Raw genomic sequence first — 21,585 nt, 5'->3', positions numbered from 1 at the left:
TGGGAACTCCATATTTCTTGCCTTAAAAGGTGAAAATCAACTGCAGTTTTGTCATTCTGCTCAACCACCTGCTGAAGTGAAACATCGCCTAGTTTAATAAGCAGAGAACACTGTCACGATTCCAAGTGTGTGTTTCATGAGATGGAGAGGCGCTCGGTTTCACCGCAAGTTTATGGACAATAAATAGCACCATTAGAAGAACATAAAACACTTTCTTAAAATGATCGTGTTGCAGGCAGTTTAATCGAGGGTATCATGTCAATTTCTGTTGCTGAGGAAGTCATAAGCAATTAGAACCCTCCTGATTCATCTTGAACCAGAAGTCCAAGTGAATGAGTGTGTGCTGGCAGCCGCGTCACAGTGAGCGCTGCAGCAGGGGGGACCACAGCATCCACAGCCCCGCAGGCGGGCCAACAAGGGCCTGGAGGGTGGGCACCCTCCTTCTCCACCAGGCTCTGGCCCGTGAGGAAAGGCTTGCCTGTGGTCCTTAGCAGACACTGGGAAGTGCCACGGACAGAATGTGCTGTGTCCTCCCCAGATTCCTATGTCGAAGCCCTAAGCCCTCACCCTCCCTGGCACGGTACTTGGAGCTGGAGCCTCTGGGAGTAACGAGATTGAGATGGGGTCTTGAGGGGGTGAGAGTTGGGCCCCAGGATGGGGTTAGTGCCCTGGTGCAAGGAGACACTGAAGAGCTGCCGTTGCAGAGGACGCCTGCTCTCACCTGATCCCCCCAGATACAAGTACAGGTGTAGGTGTAGACACAGGTATAGGCACAGATATAGACGGTATAGATATAGACATAAGTACAGATATAGTTACAGATACAGGTATAGTCTAGATATAGGTATAGATTATAGATATAGATACAATAGATATAATATAAAGACATATAGTATAGATATAGTCATAGTATAGATATGGTATAGATATAGATACATAGCATAGGTTAAGATACAGACATAAATATACAGATACAGTATAGACATACAGTACAGATAAAGACATACAGACACAGATACATAGATATATAGTCTAGATACAGATATAAAGATATAGATACAGTATAGATGGAAAGGTATAGCTACAGGGATAGATACGCGCTCCCCACTCGGAGAAAGCAGAGGCCAGGGAGAAGGCGGCCGTCTGCCAATCAGGAAGAGAGCTCCCAGCAGAACGCAAGCAGGCATCGCCCTCCTCCCCGAGGTCCGTCCTCAGAGCTGCGGGTTTGTGCGCTCCAAGCTCCCCCTGCCCCCCGCAATCAGGGGTATTTTGATAAGGCGGCCTGAGCTAAGACAAAAAACAACAACTCTCTTAGGAGGAAGAAATAGTTCAAGTAGGAAGCAACTGACTGCGATTCAGAACCTTCTGGCTCTAGACATGACCTAAGACAGAAAGAAAAGGGAGGCAAAGGGCTGCCATAAAGATTCTGAAGGGAAACAATACAGAAAAGCATCTCGACACAGGAGTTTTTTTTAAAACCTCAGAAATGTTCGTCTCCTTAGCTTCTGCAAAAATATGGAAAAGCCTATCTTATGTTCTAAACATCCAGAAATGGGAAATTCTACTCACGCCCAGATGTCAGTCTAGGCAAGAGCCCTACCATCTACGTGTCACAAGTCACACTGGGTCCTGAAATTAAGTTACAAAACCCAAAGGATCGAGTTCTGTGCCCGTGTGTAAAACCTGGGTCAGGACTGCCTTCCCGTGTGTTGTTCTGCTGAATAAAGCTGGAGAATTCCGCGCTCAAAACAACTTCCTGAGAAGTTGCTCAAAGGACTCTCACAAACTCCTCAGTGCGATGGACAATTCACATCCAGAAAATTACTAAGACAAGTCGATGCAATTTGTCCTTCTCATAAAGACATCACATCATCTGAAGGAAGAGAGAGAGCTCTCCTATGCAACTATTGCCCTGCTTCTTCTGGGGACACTTTTCATTCTCACCACAGAGTACGAGTCTGTGATGACACGGGGAGGGAACATTACACAAACCCAAGAGCTACTGGTCACCTTTTGCTTTGCTATAAATGTTGACACGGGCAAATATACATTCCTCTTAAAATTTATACAGCAATTAGATCCTAGGCTAAGATGTAAACACCCAACTTTTTGCCCCAAGTCCATTTCTCCGGCTAGGTTACGAATCCCAAGGCCAACCCGAGCCTAGATCTTTTCTTACAAAACTTGACAGGCCCTTTGCTTGGCATCATATCCCCAAATTACTCAGGGTATAAATGGATTTCTTGGCTGCTTCTCAAAACGTTGACAACAATAACACTAATAAAATACCATGTTACAGGTCTAGACACCTGTCAAACTCAACACAAATGCAAACACAGGACATGCAGAACCAAGACTTTTTTCAATTAGAGCCCTTGACAGATGGAAAGGAGAAATGTAACTCCCCAGCTTCATGGACTCAAGACTAATGCTGGCAACTCATCTGGGAGGCGACACATCTCTGGCAATTTTCATAAAGGAAAGAGCCCAGGCTTTGCTTCCAATAGTCCTATGAAATTGGCCAGAAGGAAAATCAGCAAGTTCAGAAAGAAAAGAAGATTCCTTCCTCGGCATCGTTAATTCCCTAAGAATCCAACGTTTTTGTTCTGAACCACCTTTCGAGGTTGGTAAGGCCCGCAGGGGGCAGCAGGGGGAAGTGGGTGGAAGGGGGAGGGGCCTGGGAATCTGAATTAGAGCACATTCCGCCTACAAACCAGGTGCTCTTGGACAAGTAGCTGAAACTCAGTCTCCAATTTTCTCTGCTGTCAAAGGAAAGAGTCACACCAATCACGCAGCGCCATTTTGGAATCAAAATAAACCCCAGAGCAGATGTGAAATCACCTGGCACACAGTCAATAGTCAAGAACCAGTATTTTGTAAACACTGAGATTTCTGCCCCGTTAGCTGTGTCAGGAAACATAACGCACTCTTCTACCCAGTTACGTCTGTGGGAAGTCATTTGACAAGACATTTGAAGCTACTTAAAATCCGTGATGTGCCAGGGAAAAAAGCATGGTGATTTTCTTTTTGCTATTTCCAGGTCAGGGCAAATATAATGGTAAGCTCTTAGTCTGGATACTCAGGTGCTTTGGGTGAGTGGTTGGACTTATGGATGGATGGATGGATGCGTGGATGAATAGATGAATGGATGGGTGGATGGGTGGGTGAGTGGATGGATGGATGGATGGGTGGGTGGAGTTAGGGATATGGACGGAAATGGATAGAGATGGATGGGTGGATGGACAGATGGATGGATGGATGGATGGATAGGTGGATGGATGGGTAGATGGATGGATGGGTAGATGGATGGATGGGTAGATGGATGGATAGGTGGATGGATGGATGGGTAGATGGATGGATGGGTAGATGGATGGATAGGTGGATGGATGGATGGATAGGTGGATGGATGGGTAGACGGATGGATGGGTAGATGGATGGATGGGTAGATGGATGGATAGGTGGATGGACGGATGGGTAGATGGATGGATGGGTAGATGGATGGATGGGTGGATGGATGGATGGATAGGTGGATGGATGGGTAGATGGATGGATGGGTAGATGGATGGATGGGTGGATGGATGGATAGGTGGATGGATGGATAGGTGGGTGGGTAGATAGGTGGGTGGATGGATGGATGGGTGGGTGGATGGGTGGGTGGGTGGATGGATGTATGGATGGATAGGTGGATGGATGGATGGATAGGTGGATGGATGGATGGGTGGATAGGTGGGTGGATGGATGGATGGATAGGTGGATGGACGGATGGATGGATGGATGGATAGGTGGATGGACGGATGGGTAGATAGATGGATGGATGGATACGTGGATGGATGGATAGGTGGATTGATGGATGGATGGATGGGTGGATGGATGGATAGGTGGGTGGGTAGATAGGTGGGTGGATGGATGGATGGGTGGGTGGATGGATGGATGGATGGATAGGTGGATGGATGGATGGATGGATGGATAGGTGGATGGATGGATGGATGGATGGATAGGTGGATGGATGGATGGATGGATGGATAGGTGGATGGATGGATGGATGGATAGGTGGATGGACGGATGGGTAGATAGATGGATGGATGGATACGTGGATGGATGGATAGGTGGATTGATGGATGGATGGATGGACGGGTGGATGGATGGGTGGATGGACGTGTGAATGGACAGATATAGGTTTAGGAACCTACTCGCATGACTGTGAAATTCCTCAAGAAAAAGAATATAACCAAGTCCCAATCTGTTGTGTCTTTCATTCCTGAACCCCTCATTCCAAAGGAACCAGGTGAACTTCTCCAGAGCCTCCAGCGCTGCTTTCTCCTTTGGCCAACCCCGTTCCTGGAGGGCGTGGGTTCTCCCCGCCACAGAGAGCATTCTGAGGTTAGCGCGTTTAATCTCCTCATGTTCAGATGTAAAAGCCCCCACAGAGCTGACACAGTTTCCAGATACATCCAGGAAAAGCACCACAGCTCCTTCTAAAGCACGCGCCAGCAGTCAGAGCGCTGGCCCTTACCTGAAGGTGGGTCCATTCTGTATTTATTCTCTTGACACCAACCAACGGGTCGAAGTCTGTAATCCAAGTAAAACAACCACTGGTCATAGGATTCAGTGTCCTCCAATCCCACATAGCGAAGGCGTAATCTTCCTCCAACATTGTCAATCACACTAACTATCCAGTACTGAAAAGGGTTTTGAGAGTCCTGGAGCTCTAGTAAGGAACCAACTGTAATGAGGTCTAGAGGGCCTTTCCCTCGCAGAGGCTGTTTAAACAGAAGCAAAACTCCTTATTTTAAACTCTATTGTAAGGTTCTCATGGAAACAGATGACAGCAGAAGATAATATTTTTTTCACACCATCATCCAAGCTATTGGCAAACAGTCTGGTGTTTCCCTCCCCCACCCCCCCGCCCCGCCCCCCACCGGCCCTCCCCCCCACCCCCCAACATACATTTTACCCCCTGGAGCCAATACCAAAACCCGAAGTGACTAGAAACTAATTGTGTGGGCCAAGTGCTCACCAAACAAATCACCCTTCCCAGAGCAAATTACATTTGTCCAGCGTGAGGCCGAAGGTGCCGCGCGCTAGAAAACGTGGTAGCAAAATGCTGACTCTCCTGACACACGGATACATGGGCTTCGGGGCAGCCATTTAGACCGTAATCAACAGACGTTTAGCTCTGAGGACCATGGCCCCACTCTCACAGTCGAGGCCCTCTCGTACCTGGGTCATGTGAGCAGGCATGAACACAGGTAGATGGCAGTTCGGATGCACGGCTAACACACGTCCACAACCAGCCATGCCAGGCTACTGTGTCATTTGCACACGCAGTCGCTTTAGAGAATACATATAAAGTGACTGCCCCGCCTTCTCAGCATATGCTCTCACAGGAAAAGGGTGTTTGTTCAGCCAGCCTTGTAGGCAACCGTGTTAAGAAATATTCAACCACAGTAAGACAAATGTGTCCTCTGGGAGATGTGATGTGTCAACACACGATCTCAATGAAGGAGCCGCAGAGACACAAAACCACATCAGGCAAAATTGTCCCAAACAAAACCAAGGAACTATGTGACCGAGAGCAGTGTCCAAATAGCCGTATCATTTGCCACAGGAGGGACACCTATGCTTCGTGTGAGGAGGATAATGACGTCATCCAATCCACAGGGTGTTCCTACTCGCTCAGGACGGTCTGCGCCCCTTTTTCGGGGGCTTTCTTCAAAGAGCTTTGGTGATGCAGCAATCATCTACGACAGCACAGCTCTCTGGCTGTCCTAGCCGATCAATATTGAAATGTTTTATGATAAAATTATTTTCAAATGCACCATCAAGATGGCACATTACACTATTTTATCCTCAGGGCTTTAAAGTCACCTTCGCCACATTTCAGTACAGTTGGCCACCTCGCCTCCTGTTTCATAAGGGCGGCTAATTCAGTGATTACTTAACACACGCGTGTTTAAATACTGGAGTGATGCATCCAGATGAAACCATTTATGGGTAGAACAAATATGCTTAGGTGTGACCTCTACAAAACAGTTCCGCTACAGGATTTTATGCACATTTGCTACTAAAAGACAGAGTCTTATACAAGACCCTGGATGGGTATCCTAACCCCGTATTATTTTAAAATGTGTTCACCTAAAAGCACATTTTCCACTTCACCACAGGTGAAGGGTTTTTAGTGCCATCAGAAGCCATCATCTAAGAGGGGTCCCCGTTGTGGCTCAGTGGTTGACGAATCCGACTGGGAACCATGAGGCTGCGGGTTCAATCCCTGGCCTTGCTCAGTGGGTTAAGGATCTGGCACTGCCTTGCGATGCAGCGTAGGTCGCAGACTCAGCTCAGATCCCGAGTTGCTGTGGCTGTGGTGTAGGCCGGCAGCTCCAGCTCCAGTTCAACCCCTAGCCTGGGAACCTCCATGTGCCGCAGGTCTGGTCCTAAAATAGCAAAAAAAAATAATACAAATCAAATTAAAAAAAAAAAACCAATGATCTAAGAGATTCGGGAAAAGACAGAGGTTACGGTATCTGGACACTGCTGTCCGTGTGCTCAGGTGCCCGCAGAAGGATATGTGCAAAGGTGCCGTTAGCTGTGCCCGCGTAACGTGCTGCCGAGACAGAGAGTAGCTGTACAGCAATACATACACCTTCCAGGAGGCTGGCGGGGGCCGTCCGGGAACCAGTCAAATCACGGATGAGAAATTCCGTCCAGTCTGTGTACTTCTCTTTGATTGCTGGGGAGACAGAGGGGAAAGAAAACACACTTCAGCAAAGCACTGGAGGGTCACCCACGGTGACCGTCCGAGCGCCCGTCTGTACACGTCTTCTTTCACGACTTTTCTTCATGTCTGACGCCACGCTTACATTAAGGACTAAAATGGCAACAGCACATCTGTCGGCGAGGGGGACTTCGCACCTGCCACATAGGCATCAAGGAGTTAAAGCGTATGAAGCCCCAAAGTCTTAGCATCTGTCTGGAAACTTCTGTAAACAACAAAGCAGAGAGCACGAGGTATGAAATTGAGGCGGTTCCAAGACAAAAGAGACGAGGAAGGGATGGAAGAAAGTTTTCCAGGCAGGAAAATACAGCCAGGCTCTGCAATACCCACGAGACTTGTTACACAGGCAGAGAAGAGGACGAAGGGATTTTCAGGCCGAGAGGAACAGCAGGTGCTGATTCAGGTGATGAAGGGAGCGGGGAGACAGAGAAACCCAGGGAGCCCTCGGTCCAGCCTGAGCGCAGAACCCGGCACATGACGCCATTCGGCAGGAGGGAAGCCCGGGAAGGCAGCACACACACTTAAGAAGCAGGAAATCTCCGCCTCAAAGGAATCTGAAAATGGGAGTTCCCGCTGTGGCTCAGTGGATTACGAACCCGACTAATACACGTGAGAATGCAGGTTCGATTCCAGCCAAAAAAAAAAAAAGAATCTGAAAAGAGTATAAAAGAAAGGCTTACAAGGAAACAGAGGAAGCTAGTGGCAGAGAAACCAAGGTAGAGGCTGCCACACATACAAACATGACGGGCCCCCAAACAGAGGGGAGAGCGCTGAACGTGAGACACCCTTTCAAAAAAAGAACTATCAGACCCTGGAAGCCAGCATCGTGTAAGTGCTTCAAGCCCAAGACCGGAGAAAAATGAACCTTCTTGGCACAGCCCCAGTGTGCAGATGTGCCCAGGCTGAGGTTACATCCACTCACTGGGAGAGGCCCCGAGCCTCCCCACGGCTCCCAGGACGCACCTCAGCCACAGGAGAGCAGCACCCCGGCCCTACCTCCCAGCCTCCCACTGCGAGGCCAACAACTCCCATCCCACGAGGAGCAGCGGGCGCAGAGCGCTGCCCTGGGTACCACCTTCAGGACGTAGCCTCTGTGGACTCTGTTCGGGACTTGAGCAATTCATAGACTGCTGCGGTTCTTTCAGAGCAAGATGCAACCATCTCTGGCTCAAACCCAAAGGAACAGCGTTGTTATTTATTTATTACTAAAGGAAACGAGGCCGTACGGGAGACGCGAAAAGCTAGCTCGCAGTGGGAGGAAGACCAGAGCTCAGAGCTGGGCTCCGCCCTCGGTGGCTCCGTGACCTTGAGTAATTCACCCCCTCTCTCTTGCACTCTTGTCTCTGGTGCTACAACATTTTGCCTGTGGGATGTTATACGCGTGAAAGAAGATGCACGGGTCAGGAAAGGATAACCATACCTGGCCCCCTCTGCAATGAACAAATCACAGCTCTCGTCCTGTTACAAATGTATATTCACCACTACAGCCTCTGACGGGATATTCGTTACTGAGCCCCTTAAACCACAGGCTGAAACATTCCACGTGCTTTGGCAGAACTGTCGGCAGAAGGGGACCACGGGGACCGGGGGCGGCAACCTGCTACTCCAATCCCTCACTCACCTGCTTCTCAGCCACCGTCCCCGCTGTCACCCATGACTGATTCTCAGACCCAGAGGAAAGTCCAAATGGAAAGGACTCAAGCAAAATGAAAGGGATTCGGGCAAAGCTGAAACAACCCCCACTTTGCAGAAAGCAACTCACTCCTTCAACATCTTTTACCACTAGGGTTTTTTTTTCCCCCCTCAAACAAAACCCACCTTCCTCGCTTTATACACATATGCACAGAAGGAAGGGCGTGTATTTGGGCCAACAGCTGTGTGACGGGGCTCTCTTCCATCATTAGCAAGGGCAGCGATCATGTCTCAATGCTACGTATTCACTTCCACATCAGCCCTGGTCACCGACTGCATGTGCGTGCCGCCCCCCCCACCCCAAATTCACCTGTCGAATCCTAACTCCCCATGCGATGGTGTCAGGAGGTGGGGCCTTTGGGAGGTGATGAGGTCCTGACAGTTGAAGCCTCACGACTGGATTAACGTCCTGAAAAGAGACCCTTGAGGAGTTCCCAAATGGCCAATCGGGTTAAGGATCTAGGGCTGTCCCTGCTGTGGGGTTCAATCTCTGGCCATGGAACTTCCAGATAGCGAGGGCGAGGCCCCCAAAGAAGACTCCCAAGAGTTCCCTCAGCCCCATAACGCTAGGTGAGGACAGGGTGACAAGACGAGGTCTATAAACCAGACCCTGAATCTTTACTAACCCCTTGAACTTGGACTCCCCGCCTCCAAACCTGAGAAATGCATTTTCATCACTGACCAGCCACCAAGTCTGCAGTATTTTTGCTACAACAGCACAAGCAGACTAGGACAGCTCTCCCGTGTGTATGCCCGAGGTAACTGAGAAGGCCGAAAGCAAGAGAATTCAAGGCAAGTTAACCCAAATGTATATTCAAGGCTATGGGGTGGTCGCTCTCAACAAACTTCCTTCCGCCCAAGTTCCGAGGAAAGAAAAGCACAGAGCCGGCCGCAAACTCAAGTTTGCAGATGCCCATCATACAAGGCGTCTTTCCACTGGAAGCTATGATTCTCAAAGCGCTTTGCACACAGAGCAATAGGTCATTTCAACTGTGGGCAGGCTAGAGAGACTACGACAATGACTGCCTCAGAAAGCTTCAAGATTAGGACAAAATCTTGTCCTAATCAGCACCCAATGAACAGGCAAGCACTTCATTCTTCCCGGCAAACGAATGACGACGAGCACGTGGAGGGAAAACGGGGTTCTGTGACTGACAGAATTCATGTCTACATCCACCACGAGGAGAAAGCTTAACTTTCAAGAGGTGTTTCTAACATCCGTATAATCAACGTTAATGTTTAATCGATTAATTAATTAATTAGTTAATTTTGGGGTCTTTTTGTCTTTTTAGCGCCGCACCTGCAGCACATGGAGGTTCCCAGGCTAGGGGTCGAATCGAAGCTGTAGCCACCGGCCTACACCACAGCCACAGCAACGCGGGATCCGAGCAGCGTCTACGACCTACACCACAGCTCAGGGCAACGTCGGATCCCTAACCCACTGAGCGAGGCCAGGGATCGAACCCGCAACCTCATGGTTCCTAGTCGGATTCGTTTCCGCTGCACCACGATGGGAACTCCCAACGTTTAACTTAGAATGTGTGAAATGCAGGCACGTCCTACAAAGAAACTTCACTGTCGCAGTCACGGCAGGAAAAGCTGGCACTTTTGTACCTTCGGAGCCCTGGGCGCTGAGGCCCTAAAACTGCCATTCATGTGCTTCTGTGCCAGGCTCTGAAGCCAGCTTCTGTGTGCCAGAGAATACTGAGACAAATACCTCTGCATGGAAAACATACCTGAGCCACCAGGGTACACCCATCACTCTAGGTTAAAACGTAGAAAGAAAACAGTTCTCGGGAATTTTCCCGACTTGAAAAGAACAACTGTTTCAGTCAACATTTAGTTCCCAAAACTCTAATTTTCGAATGCAAAAATCCATGACAAGTCGCGCCATACCCAAAACTACCCACACCGCAAAGGGACGATTCCAGGCAGCCGACAATATTCAAGTCAGTTAAATTCTACTACAGTAAAAACGGCCCAAACGCCCTCTGACTTCATTGCAAGCGAAGTTGATCTGTATTGTTCCACCTGGCCACGTAAATTTCTACCTAAACGTCTCTAAACCATGAACTGTAATTTTCTACGGAACACCTCTCTTCAAGGATGAAGAGAGAAGGATGATGTCCCAACGATCTCTCTCCAATGGAAACCAAGTCCTTGCCCGACTGTCTTTAGGTTTTTGGTTTGATTGGGGGGGATTTTTACTTTGTAAATTTTTTTTCTTTTTTGGCCACCCTGAAGCATATGGAAGTTCCCAGGCCAGGAACTGAATCCGAGCCGCTGCTGCAACCTACTCCAAAGCTGTGGCAAGGGCAGCAGGTCCTTTAACCCACTGCATGGGCCACCTGAGCTGCTGCGGTCAGGTTCTTAACCCACTGCATCACAGCGGGAGCTCCACGTTTTTCTTCAAATGATCCACACGCTAAATTTTGGGAAACTTACTGGCATCTAAGTACATCGAATGGGAACTTTAGGGCAGAAAAGAAATGATTAAAATGACTACAGTGATTAGACGATTAAAATGTAATTTTGAGGGGGTAAAAGTTTATGCACAACTTGGTAATCACTTTCCCATTTTTAATTTATAGAGAGAATCTCCTGGAAGCCCAAAAGAAGAATAAAATCAAGACCCTTCTACAGCCTTCCCCTGAATATGTTTTCAAGGTTCTACTCGGTTATAATATTATATAAACACTCAACTTTTTTTTGGCCATGCCCTCAGCAAGCAGAAGTTCCCTGGGCCAGGAGTCAAACCCAAGCCTAGCAGATCCCTAACTGCTAGGCCACCAGGGAACTCATCAACCTTACTGTTTTGGAAGTCGAAGTTACCGTGCCCATTTCCATTCTTCTTTCCGGGGAGGAACCCACATCTGACTGAAGGAAGCAAGCAGGAACTTGAGTTTCAGAGAAAGGAAACACATACCCTCCCCCCAGCTACACCCTGACTCCTTCTGTTAAGACATTTAGGGATGACCCTAAAATCCTACAGCTGTTTTATGAGGTTTAGAGTGCTGTCCGTCAGAAGAGTTCCAAATGCAAGGCAGAAAATGACCCCCGATTTTTCACAATCTGGGAAACCACCACTCCTGCTGGATTCCAGCCCCATGAAGCACAGAGGAACAGAAACAAGCCGCTCATTCGTCATTTCTCAGGGATGCTGTTTTCTGCAGACATTGGTCTGGGGGGTTGGGGGCGGGGGGCTGGGGACACAAAGTGGCCTGGCAGAGTTGAGGCAGATCCCGAACCCTGAGACCCAGGCTGAGGTCAGATGGACACACTCATCTCTCCTTTCCTGTTGCCACAGGGAACAGACAGACAGCGTGCCTTTCTGCTCACGTGAAAAAAATCTTGGAGAATAAGCCCCAGGAGCGGTAAGGCCACGCCACTCAAGCACACTCTGGGTAAAAGGCAGGTCTTTTAAACCCTGTACTCCTAGAGTTTAAGCCCAGGGGAGACTTTTGCTTCGTTCTGGCAATTTCAACCAACCCCTTCTTTGAATCCATGTGTCCGTCGTATTTTCAATGTGTTACTGTTACTTTCTTGCCCTCCGGCTGCTTTTGGTCCTTTCTTGTGGCACATTTTTCTTACCAGATGCCACCTTCAAAAGCCCTCATTCCAGTAATCAGAGGACTTTCCCTTCCGCACCCCGGGCTCCTGATTCCTGGGGGTGGGCAGGGGGCTGCTCATCTGCTTCCTTGTCGCCCACATCAGAGGCTCTCCCGCAGTGACCGCTGGTCCTCGGTCACGCATCAGACTTACGCTGGAGACAGAGGAAACCTGAAGGTGAGGCCGCGTCCTGGAACAGAGGGTTCTGACTCAGTGGACATCGGGCAGCTCCGGGGGGCGGGATCCTCACTCCCAAAGCCCTGCGTCTCCCAGGATGTTCCGTCCCTTTTGTCAGAGAGGAGCCCGAGTGAGGACCAGGTGCTCTTCCGTCCTGGGCTGGACCAGAGGGGTCAGGGGACAGGGCCAGGGAGGGGTTGCTACGACAGGCATCCCATTCAGCCCTGCTTCCAGCCTCCGCGTGACTCTCCCCCACGGAGCATCCAATCCAAAGTCCCAAGCCCGAGGGGGTGCCCGGCCCTCGGCTGCAGCCCCCAGTGTCCGGGGAGCAGCCCCACCAGCTTCCAAGCCTGCATCCACCTCAGGCCGCCAGGAACGTCGTGAAATCTCTTTTCTGCACTGGCGCCTCTTCCGTTCTTTTGTTGGTGGTTTGCGTATTTTTTATTCCTTTACTACCATTTTAATGGGGTCTCTGGAGGAAGAAGAGATAAATGAGACCGCTCAATCCACAGCAACTCCCAGCTCATGAGAGAACGGGGCCTTTACAAAAAGGGAGGAGACAGCCTCTGACTTTTCAGGATAAGATTCTTTAACACAGACTTGGCTGAAGCAACGAGGCCACAGAGCACCTTGAATTATAAATGGAAGCACTTACCCTTACTATTCAGAATCAAAGACTACAGAGTTCTCTCCCTTGGAGATTTTTTAAAGGAAAGACTCTGTATTCATTTTTCATACGGGGTTCAAATTAAATGGTTCCTACAAACAAAAGAACTGATCATAAACTGACTCAACAAGACTGATCAGCTCTTACCACACACCATGAACCCTACCACATGCTACTGGGGTTCAACCATATAGATAAAAAGAATTTCTGTCTTTCATAACAAATACAGCCTTGATGAAGATGTAACTTTTGAATAATGTCACAAAATCAGACACACACACACACACACTCCTTAGAACCTGGAATATACACAACAGAGAAGGTTTTGAGTCTAACTTCCAGAACTCTCTTCTGTGTCATATACCTGTTTAATCACAAAAAGGAGTATTACCACTATTTTGCTCTGGAGAACAAGACCGAACAAAGACATTATCTAAGAACCGCTGGAGACAAATAGAAACAGAGAGAACCTTCGGTTGAAACAGACCAAAAAAAAACAAAAACAAAAAAAAAAAGACGCCCTCAGAATGTTCTACATAATTACAAGAGTTAACATTTACGCTGAAATCGTTTAAACCGTGGTCAGTATTGATGCATAAATGACCTAATTCACCCCTTGAAAAGAAAGGCTTTTGCTACTTAATATTCTACCCATCTGTTGGAATTTTCCTCAATATTGGCAATGAGACAAGAAGTTATCTTTTATTGAAACTAGCTTATTGTGGGGTCAGATGTGACCTTTTTTGTCCCTTGCGTTTTGGGGCTGTGCCCGCGGCATATGGAGGTTCGCAGGCTGGGAGTCAAATCCGGGCCGCAGCTGCCAGCCTACACCACCGTCGCTGCAATGTGGGATCCGAGCCGAATCTGCGACCTACACCACAGCAACACGGGATCCCCGACCCACTGAGCGAGGCCAGGGATGGAACCCACATCCCATGAATACGAGTCGGATTCGTTTCCACTGCGCCGCAACGGGAACTCCCAGATGTGACTTTTAGTGGCAGCAATGTCACCGGATGGCTGCAAGGATTAAGGGAGAAAATACACAGGAACTTCCCACCAGTCATTAGCCGAGTGAGGCGAGTGGCAGGAAGGCAATCAACCCTCGTGCGAGGGCAGCACCCTTGAAAATGCGGTCAGTCACTCCCTCCGTCCTGTAGTCACATGTGTACACAAGCAAGTGCTCTTCCAGAAGGACACACACGCGATGTCCCCAAGCCATGTCTTTCACTCCAAATCTAACTTTTAATAAACCGGGAAATCGAATCGATGGACACAAAACCGTGGCCACGAATATAAACTCTCAGAGTTACTATTTTATTAATTTGAAAGAGTAATACTAGAATAGCCATGCCTTCCAGGGGAGGGCGACTGATTCACCATTGAATCTCTTGCCTGCCGCTCCCTCGCTTGGGTATCAACGCTCACTTTGCCATCGTGATCACAGCATCAAACTGGTACCAAAAAATAATAATAATAACAATCTTCCTTAAGGAAAGCAACTCCCCGTATAAACCGTTGTGGGAATCAGTGCACTTCTCTTTCCTATTCCTGCTTCTTTGCATTATTACCACATGGACCAGCTGCTAGAGCGAAGTAAAATGCAATCGCTCTGGTTAAACTCAGCAGCAACAGTCTTAACAGGATACGCCCTGCACAAAAGATCACTGCCGGAGACAGTCACCTGCTGATGTGGCTTTTTTTCTGGCTGCATCCGTGACACATCAAAGTTCCCATGTCAGTGGATCGAACCTGTGCCACGGCAATGCCAACCCCGGATCCTTAACCTGCTGCACCACCAGGGAGCTCTGCTGATGTTTTTTACGAGAAGGACATCAGTGGGGAGGAGATGAAGCCCAGGACGAACGTTTACACGAGCGGCTGTTTATACACAACTTTAAGCTGACACCACAGAGCCATTATTTTGTCCAGAACCCAAAGAAAGTTCTGTTCTTTCTGTTATTATTTTGTCCAGAACCCAAAGAAAGTTCTGTTCTTTCTGTTATGCACCAAAGCACAGAGAAAGAAGAAAAGGAGCCCGTTTGAGGTAATCACAGAACTCAGCATCAAACCTTATTTCATCTACACGGGAGACTCCAATCTGGCCCGAGCCACTGCTTTGCAATTTCACTTCGCAGGGGTTAAAATTGTTCCCCCAATTCATGCAGGTCGCATCTTACTGAAGGATGGACGGATTCTAACAAGCTCTCACTGCATTTCATTTTGTCTGCCTAATAAGGTAAGAACCTTACTGCTTACCCACCTGCAGGAAGGGACAGCTGAGGGGTGGGGTGTTACAGAGTATTTGGAGGCGCGGGAAAGCACCCCTACCAGGGACACACAAGAGGTGAGGTGGCACGTGCCTGAAGGGACCCCACCGCCACGCTCGTCTTCAGACACCATCCATCCCAACTGTGTTGCCCAGCTCAGGACCACAACCGAGTCCCGCAAGCTCGCCATCACCCGCTGCCTGGCCTTCCCCACTCAGCCTCCCCCACCAACCCGGGCCCCTCAGAAACCACAGCCACTGGACTTCCACCTGCAGGGGAGAGAAAAACACTAGGCTGACCCATCACCCCCAAGTTCTGGAACCATTCATCTTTACACAGAATAAAAAATAAAATAAGCAAACAAACTTTAAAAACATCTTGAATTCACCTCTAGTTCTCTGCTCCCTTTCAAAACCCAACTTGGCAAAGACTTAATTCTTTATTCTTCTCACGCCCGCGCCCCGCACGCCCCGCACAGGCCTGCCCCACTGACAACCCCCCACCCCCGACGGCGTCCCCTGAGGGCTCCGGACGGACGTGGACGTGTCTCTGCTTCTCTACCCACAGCTTCTTCCCTCTAACTCCCCGCCTCCTAAGGTCCCAAGATTCAGGGTTACTTAGGGGCCAGTCCATGGCTGGCTCTGTGGTTTTCCATGGATGAACTCCCCTGCCCTTTACCCATCGACGCCAGCCACACCTGCCAGGCTTCTCTCTACAGACCCGAGCTCCGCTCTCAGCCTCAGGACCCCGGGTTCAGCCGCCTGCCTCACGCATGTCCCTGGAGGGCACCTCACGCCTGTCATCTACAAAACCAAGCTCTGAGCCTCCTGTCACCCCACCTGCGCCTTCCCAACTGCACAGATCTGTGTCACCGTCACCACACCCAGATTCCATCACCACAGAGAAACTCCATCGTGCTAAGCAACCTCCCGCCCAAACTTTACCCCTTACCAACCCATTCGCTCTTCGCCAGTCTGTCTCACTTCAAAAGCTGGAATCTGATATACGGCACACATGAACCTTTCCACAGAAAAGAAACGCATGGACTCGGACAGCAGACCTGTGGCTGTCAAGGGGGAGAGGGAGGGCGGGGGAGGGACTGGGAGTCTGGGGTTAGTAGATGCAAACTGTTGCCTTCGGAGTGGATGAGCAATGAGATCCTGCTGCGGCACAGGGAACTCTCTCTCATCACTTGTGATGGAAGGTGATGGAGGATAATGTGAGAAAAAGAATGTATACATATGCGTGACTGGGTCACTGCTGTACAGTAGAAACTGACAGAACACGGTAAACCAACTGCACTGGAAAAAAATAAAAATCATTTTTTAAAAAGTGTCCTCAAAAGAGAATTCCGAGACTGGCGGCACTTCACACACTGTCACGTCCTGTAGACGCATCCAGGACGCTACATGCTCGTTCATCAGGTCACTCTACGGGTTCCTTCCGTCTCACTGCTGCACATGATTCCCCGTATGGATGGACCACTCTCCAGGCACCCGCGGAAGAGGGTCCGGGTGGCTTCCTGACATTGGCTTTGACCGACGATGCAGCCATAAGCCTTCCTGTGAAGTTCTGCGTGAGATGAGCTTTCCTTGCTCGAGGTCAAATAAGCACCCACAAGTGCTCCTGCGGGGTGGGGGGCGAGCATGGTTCTTAGAGGAAAGCCCGGAGTCCAAGGCTCCCTCCACCAAGACGCCTACCCACACTGCAGCCCAGCAGTGCTCTCCGATGCTATAGGGGCTCCTCTGTGTGAACCTTTGGTCTACATACGTTTCCCTCTTTCTCCAGGGAAGCCTCTTCCTAAATCTGTAACACGTGTTGTCCAATGTATCCAGAGCCCGTGACAGCACAGATCCCAGGGGGACCCGTCGTGCATTCAACAAACACTCCGACCCTACCTAGATAGCCGTGTGCCTGGTTAGAGATCTGTTATCAACGGATGGAAACATTTCAAAGAAGAAGAGAATGTTCGGCTGTCTCAAGGGCTCCTGGTAAGTAGGATGAAGCTGAGACTGGACATTACATCCCACAGGAGGTTCCGCCACAGGCGTGTGCTCCCCCTGCTGCCGGCAGGAGCAGAGAAGCAAAGCACTTACGAGGCACAGGCAGACCACCCCTCAAAGCCACGCTTACAAGTTACACTATGACCATCGGGATATAGAAGTGCCCCTTTCTCCTCATTCTGCCAGGATTTCTGACTATCAGACTTCTCCAAATCTGATACCACGCTCGAGCATATGAAACCGACTTTTCCGTTTTCATCTTGTTGATCATCAGAGGTTTAGCATCAAAACATGATGACAATTCAGATTTCTCTGCTGGGAACTTACTATTCACACACCTTGTATTTTTCTAGAGAGTTATCTTTCTGAAAAATATTGATTTGCAGGAGCTCTTTATTTATGGTACATATTCCTTGTTAGACAGAGCTGAGCTCTTCACTTTGTATATGATATTCAGCATGAGCCTTTTAAAACAAGGCATGAGAGGAGTTCCTGCTGTAGCACAGTGGGTTAAGAATCCAAATGCGGCAGCCTGAGGCGCTACAGAGGCACGGGTTCAAGCCCAGCCCAGCACCAGGGGTTAAAGGGTTTGGCATTGCCACAGCTGCAGCATAGGTTGTAGCTGCAGCTCAGATTCAATCCCTGGCCCAGGAACTTCCATATGCTGTGGGTGTGGCCATAAAAAATTAATAAATAAAACAAGGTATGGGGTCCTGTCACCCAGACACTGAATCTTGGACTAAATTTCTGACTCCTAATCCGGGCGCCACAACTTGGACCCTCCCAACCCTCCTCCCGCTGGCTCTCGATGCTGCTTTTCTCTAAACCCTTCTCTTCGAAAGGGCTGCATCCCAAGCTTTGCACGTCTCCTTCCTTCTGCAAAGAAACACTCCCCCACCTCTCCCCAACCAGCCCCTGCCTCGTCTCACGTTCTTCTAGGTATGAAACTTGTTGAATTCAGATTAAGAACCACTGGTACCAGAGCTATTACACAGACCTTTCAATAAACTACGACTTGACAGGAGTTCCTGTCGTGACGCAGCAGAAACGAATCCGACTAGGAACCATGAGGCTGCAGGTTCGATCCCTGGCGTCGCTTGGTGGGTTAAGGATCCGGCGCTGCCATGAGCTGTGGTGTAGGTCGAAGACTCGGCTCAGATCCTGCACTGCTGTGGCTGTGGGTGTAGGCCGGCAGCTATAGCTCCAATTCGACCCCTAGCCTAGAAATCTCCATATACCACAAGTGTGGCCCTAAAAGGCAAAAAAAAAAAAAAAAAAAAAAAAAAAAAAAAAAAAAAAAACCAAACCTATGACCTGACACCCCAGTACACCACACACATTTGCAAAGGAACCACCATTGCTTTTCTTCTTCTTCTTCTTCTTTAGAGTCACAGGTGTGGCATATGGAAGTCCCCAGGCTACGGGTCCAATTTGAGCTGCATCTGCAACCTACACCACAGCTCACAGCAATGCCAGATCCTTAATCCACTGAGCAAGGCCAGGGATCGAACCTGCATCCTCATGGATACTAGTCGGGTACAGAACCTGCTAAGGCAGGAGGGGAACTCCCCCACTGCTTTTTGCTTCTTCTTTTATTTGCCTGGATTTGTCACTGCTTACATGTGATGTAAAGTTATCGTTTAAGATTCTAGTTTCGGCATATGGAACCCAGAAAGCAAGAGCTCATTCATTTAATTGAGTCGGCATTAGACGGCTTACAAGACAGGACAGAAATATGATCTTTCCTTTGAGGTCTCCTGGACACTTTTCCTCCATCAGGCACCACTGATACCGTTCATTTCCCACAAGGGCACCACCCAGAGATTAAAGAAATACAAGGTACTCCATATACTATATATCCATCCACACCTTACCCCCTAAGGACCAACTGCTTTCTCTGAAGTTCCCCAGGACCTCTTAGCACTAGAAGCAGCCATGACTTATGAAACAGGAGCCATAAAGATAAGAACAATTTATGCCATTCTCAAGGTATAACTCATATCACTCTATATCATATCCTTAAGAGCCTAGAAGATAAACAGCCGCTAAAACTCTTAGAAGAAATTTAAAACCCTATCATTGTTCACTGGTTAGAGACCTTTATCCAGTAAGATACAGAATTTCTCTATTCTTGCACATTTTCTGTGATTCTTCTCTGGCTGTCAAGACCTCGCTTTAGACATTCTGCTAGGGCTTTAAACATTTTCCTGCTTTTCAGGAATACCCTTCCGAAGAGTCAGCGACTTTTTTTCCCTCTCTCCTAGGAAGAATCTCCTCCAGGTCTTTTATTAGTGATCACTGCAGAAGGGAAGATCAAATTGACTTCTCACAAAGGTCAGAGCTCTAAGTTCAAAGAAATAAGACACTTGCTTGTTAAAAGATTTTATTCTCTTGGGTATCGCTCTCTCATCTTTGACTCACTTCTTTCCACAAAGTTACTTTCTTTGCTGCAGAAAAGCAGTTTCCATTCCAATTTTCCCCAGCACTCCCCTTAGGGACTTTTTTCTTTTTCTTTTTCGTTTTCTTTTTTTGTCTTTTGTCTTTTTTTTAGGGCCACACCCACAGCATATGGAGGTTCCCAGGTTAGGGGTCTAATCGGAGCTGCTGCTGCTGGCCTACACCACAGCCAGAGCAACACCAGATCTGAGCCGCGTCTGCGACCTACACCACAGCTCACGGCAACACCGGATCCTTAACCCGCTGAGCAAGGCCAGGGATTGAACCCACAACCTCTTGGTTCCTAGTCGGATTCGTTTCCACTGAGCCACAACCAGAACTCCATGGATATGTTTTAAAAAGAAAGAAAGAAGCTTGCACACAACTTAAATGAACATGCCCTTCACACATACCTAATTACATGAGTCAGTCTATTTTTCAAGTTTTCATATGACTGCCTTTTGATGATTAATTTTATGTGTCAAATTGGCTGGATCATGGTGCCCAGATAGTTGGTCAGACACTATCCTTTTTCCAAGAGTATGTTTTTGGATGAGATTTATATTTTAAATGGTGGACTTGTGAGCAGACTGCCCTCCTTCGTGTGGGTGGGCCTCGTCCAATCAGTTGAAGAGCTTGATGAGAACAAAAGGGCTGACCTCCCCTGAGCAAGAGGGAGTTATGATGAGATCAAAGGAGAACTAAATAAAGGAACAGACAGATGTTCTTGTTCATGGATAGGAAGACTCAATCTCATCAGGATCTCAGTTCTTCCAATCATGCTCTACAGACTCAATGCAAATCAAAACCCCAGCAAGTTATTTTGTGAATGTTGAAAAACTGACTATTCTGTGGTGTAGGTCACAGCTGCAGCTCGGATTCAATCCCTGGCCCAGACACTTCCATACACTGTGAGTGCAGTCGTGAAATTAAATACATACATACATACATACAATTTGAGAAATGAAGAGAAATTCATAACCTCAAGTGATTATGTTAAAATAAGAAAGGCTGAAAATTAATGAGCTAAGACCCAATGATCAAAATCAGAAAAAATTTAAAACTAGAATAAACTACCTAAAAAGAAAAACATAGAAAGAATCTCTGTGGACTCGGGATTCTGTAGAAAGAATCCACAGAGCCCAAAATTCTTTTTAAAAGTTAATAAAATTGGCAAACCTATGCAAGGAATGTTTTTAAAAGAAGGCAGCAAGAATGTTAGGAGTAAAAGAAGTCACATCTACAGATGATAAAGAACTTAAATAAGGTAACTAGAGAATACAAGCAATTTCGTGCTGATATTCTTAAAATAGAGGAAATGGACAAATGTCCAAAAACTAACTCAAAAAAAGAGAAAACTTAAATAGTTCCAGAATCGGTAACGAAGCCGAGCACCTGAAGAATCTTATTCCTTTTTCCTACTGTTTCTTCATTCATTAATCCCGATGTTTGTACACAAAATAATTAATAATAACATAGGAAACGCAATCATCCCATATCAGTTTGCAAAAATTTTAGCCATCAGTTCAACATTGAATGGCACTCTTTTTTTCAAAAAAAAAAAAAAAAGATTTTCTAGAAGCGTTCCGGAGAAGCAAATGTATGCTACCCATTCAAACCTTTAAAGGGGCTTCATAAATATTTGTGGACCAACCAGCACCTATTAACATATTACGTGTCTGGCCCTGTTCAGCAGACTGATGACCTCACCAGCCGCCTCAGAATCAACAAACATTCGACTGCAATAAAATCCAGGCCACGGGGGAGTCCAATGACCCGCCCGATGCAGACCTGTGCGCAGCCAAGAACCACGGCCGCTCCCTGGGGGGGCCTCCGGCCCTGGACCCAGTCCATGAATAGGGGCCTAGAGCAAAGCCTGCCATCCATCCCCCCTGGCCTGTGACGAGGGCACAGACCGCTGCCCAAGGTAATTTACTACGTCGACTGCAGAGCACC

The 21,585-nt window shown here is 48.2% G+C and overlaps 1 protein-coding gene across 2 annotated transcripts in view; it reads right to left on the bottom strand.

Moving 5' to 3' along the window:
• The window catches only part of SFMBT2 (Scm-like with four mbt domains 2), a 193,835-nt gene that overhangs the window by 93,060 nt on the left and 79,190 nt on the right, over nt 1-21,585 (bottom strand). For both annotated transcript variants that reach the window (XM_021065007.1, XM_021065006.1), the window contains exons 5-6: nt 6,642-6,730; nt 4,514-4,760 (exon numbers count right to left, since the gene is read on the bottom strand). In XM_021065007.1, coding sequence (XP_020920666.1) covers nt 4,514-4,760; nt 6,642-6,730 — 336 coding nt within the window. The remainder of the gene's footprint in view (nt 1-4,513; nt 4,761-6,641; nt 6,731-21,585) is intronic.

Source organism: Sus scrofa, chromosome 10 (genome assembly GCF_000003025.6).
Source record: "Sus scrofa isolate TJ Tabasco breed Duroc chromosome 10, Sscrofa11.1, whole genome shotgun sequence".
NCBI lineage: Eukaryota > Metazoa > Chordata > Mammalia > Artiodactyla > Suidae > Sus > Sus scrofa.
The sequence above is the reverse complement of the archived record's forward strand: the minus strand, read 5'-3'. Positions and strand labels throughout refer to the sequence as shown.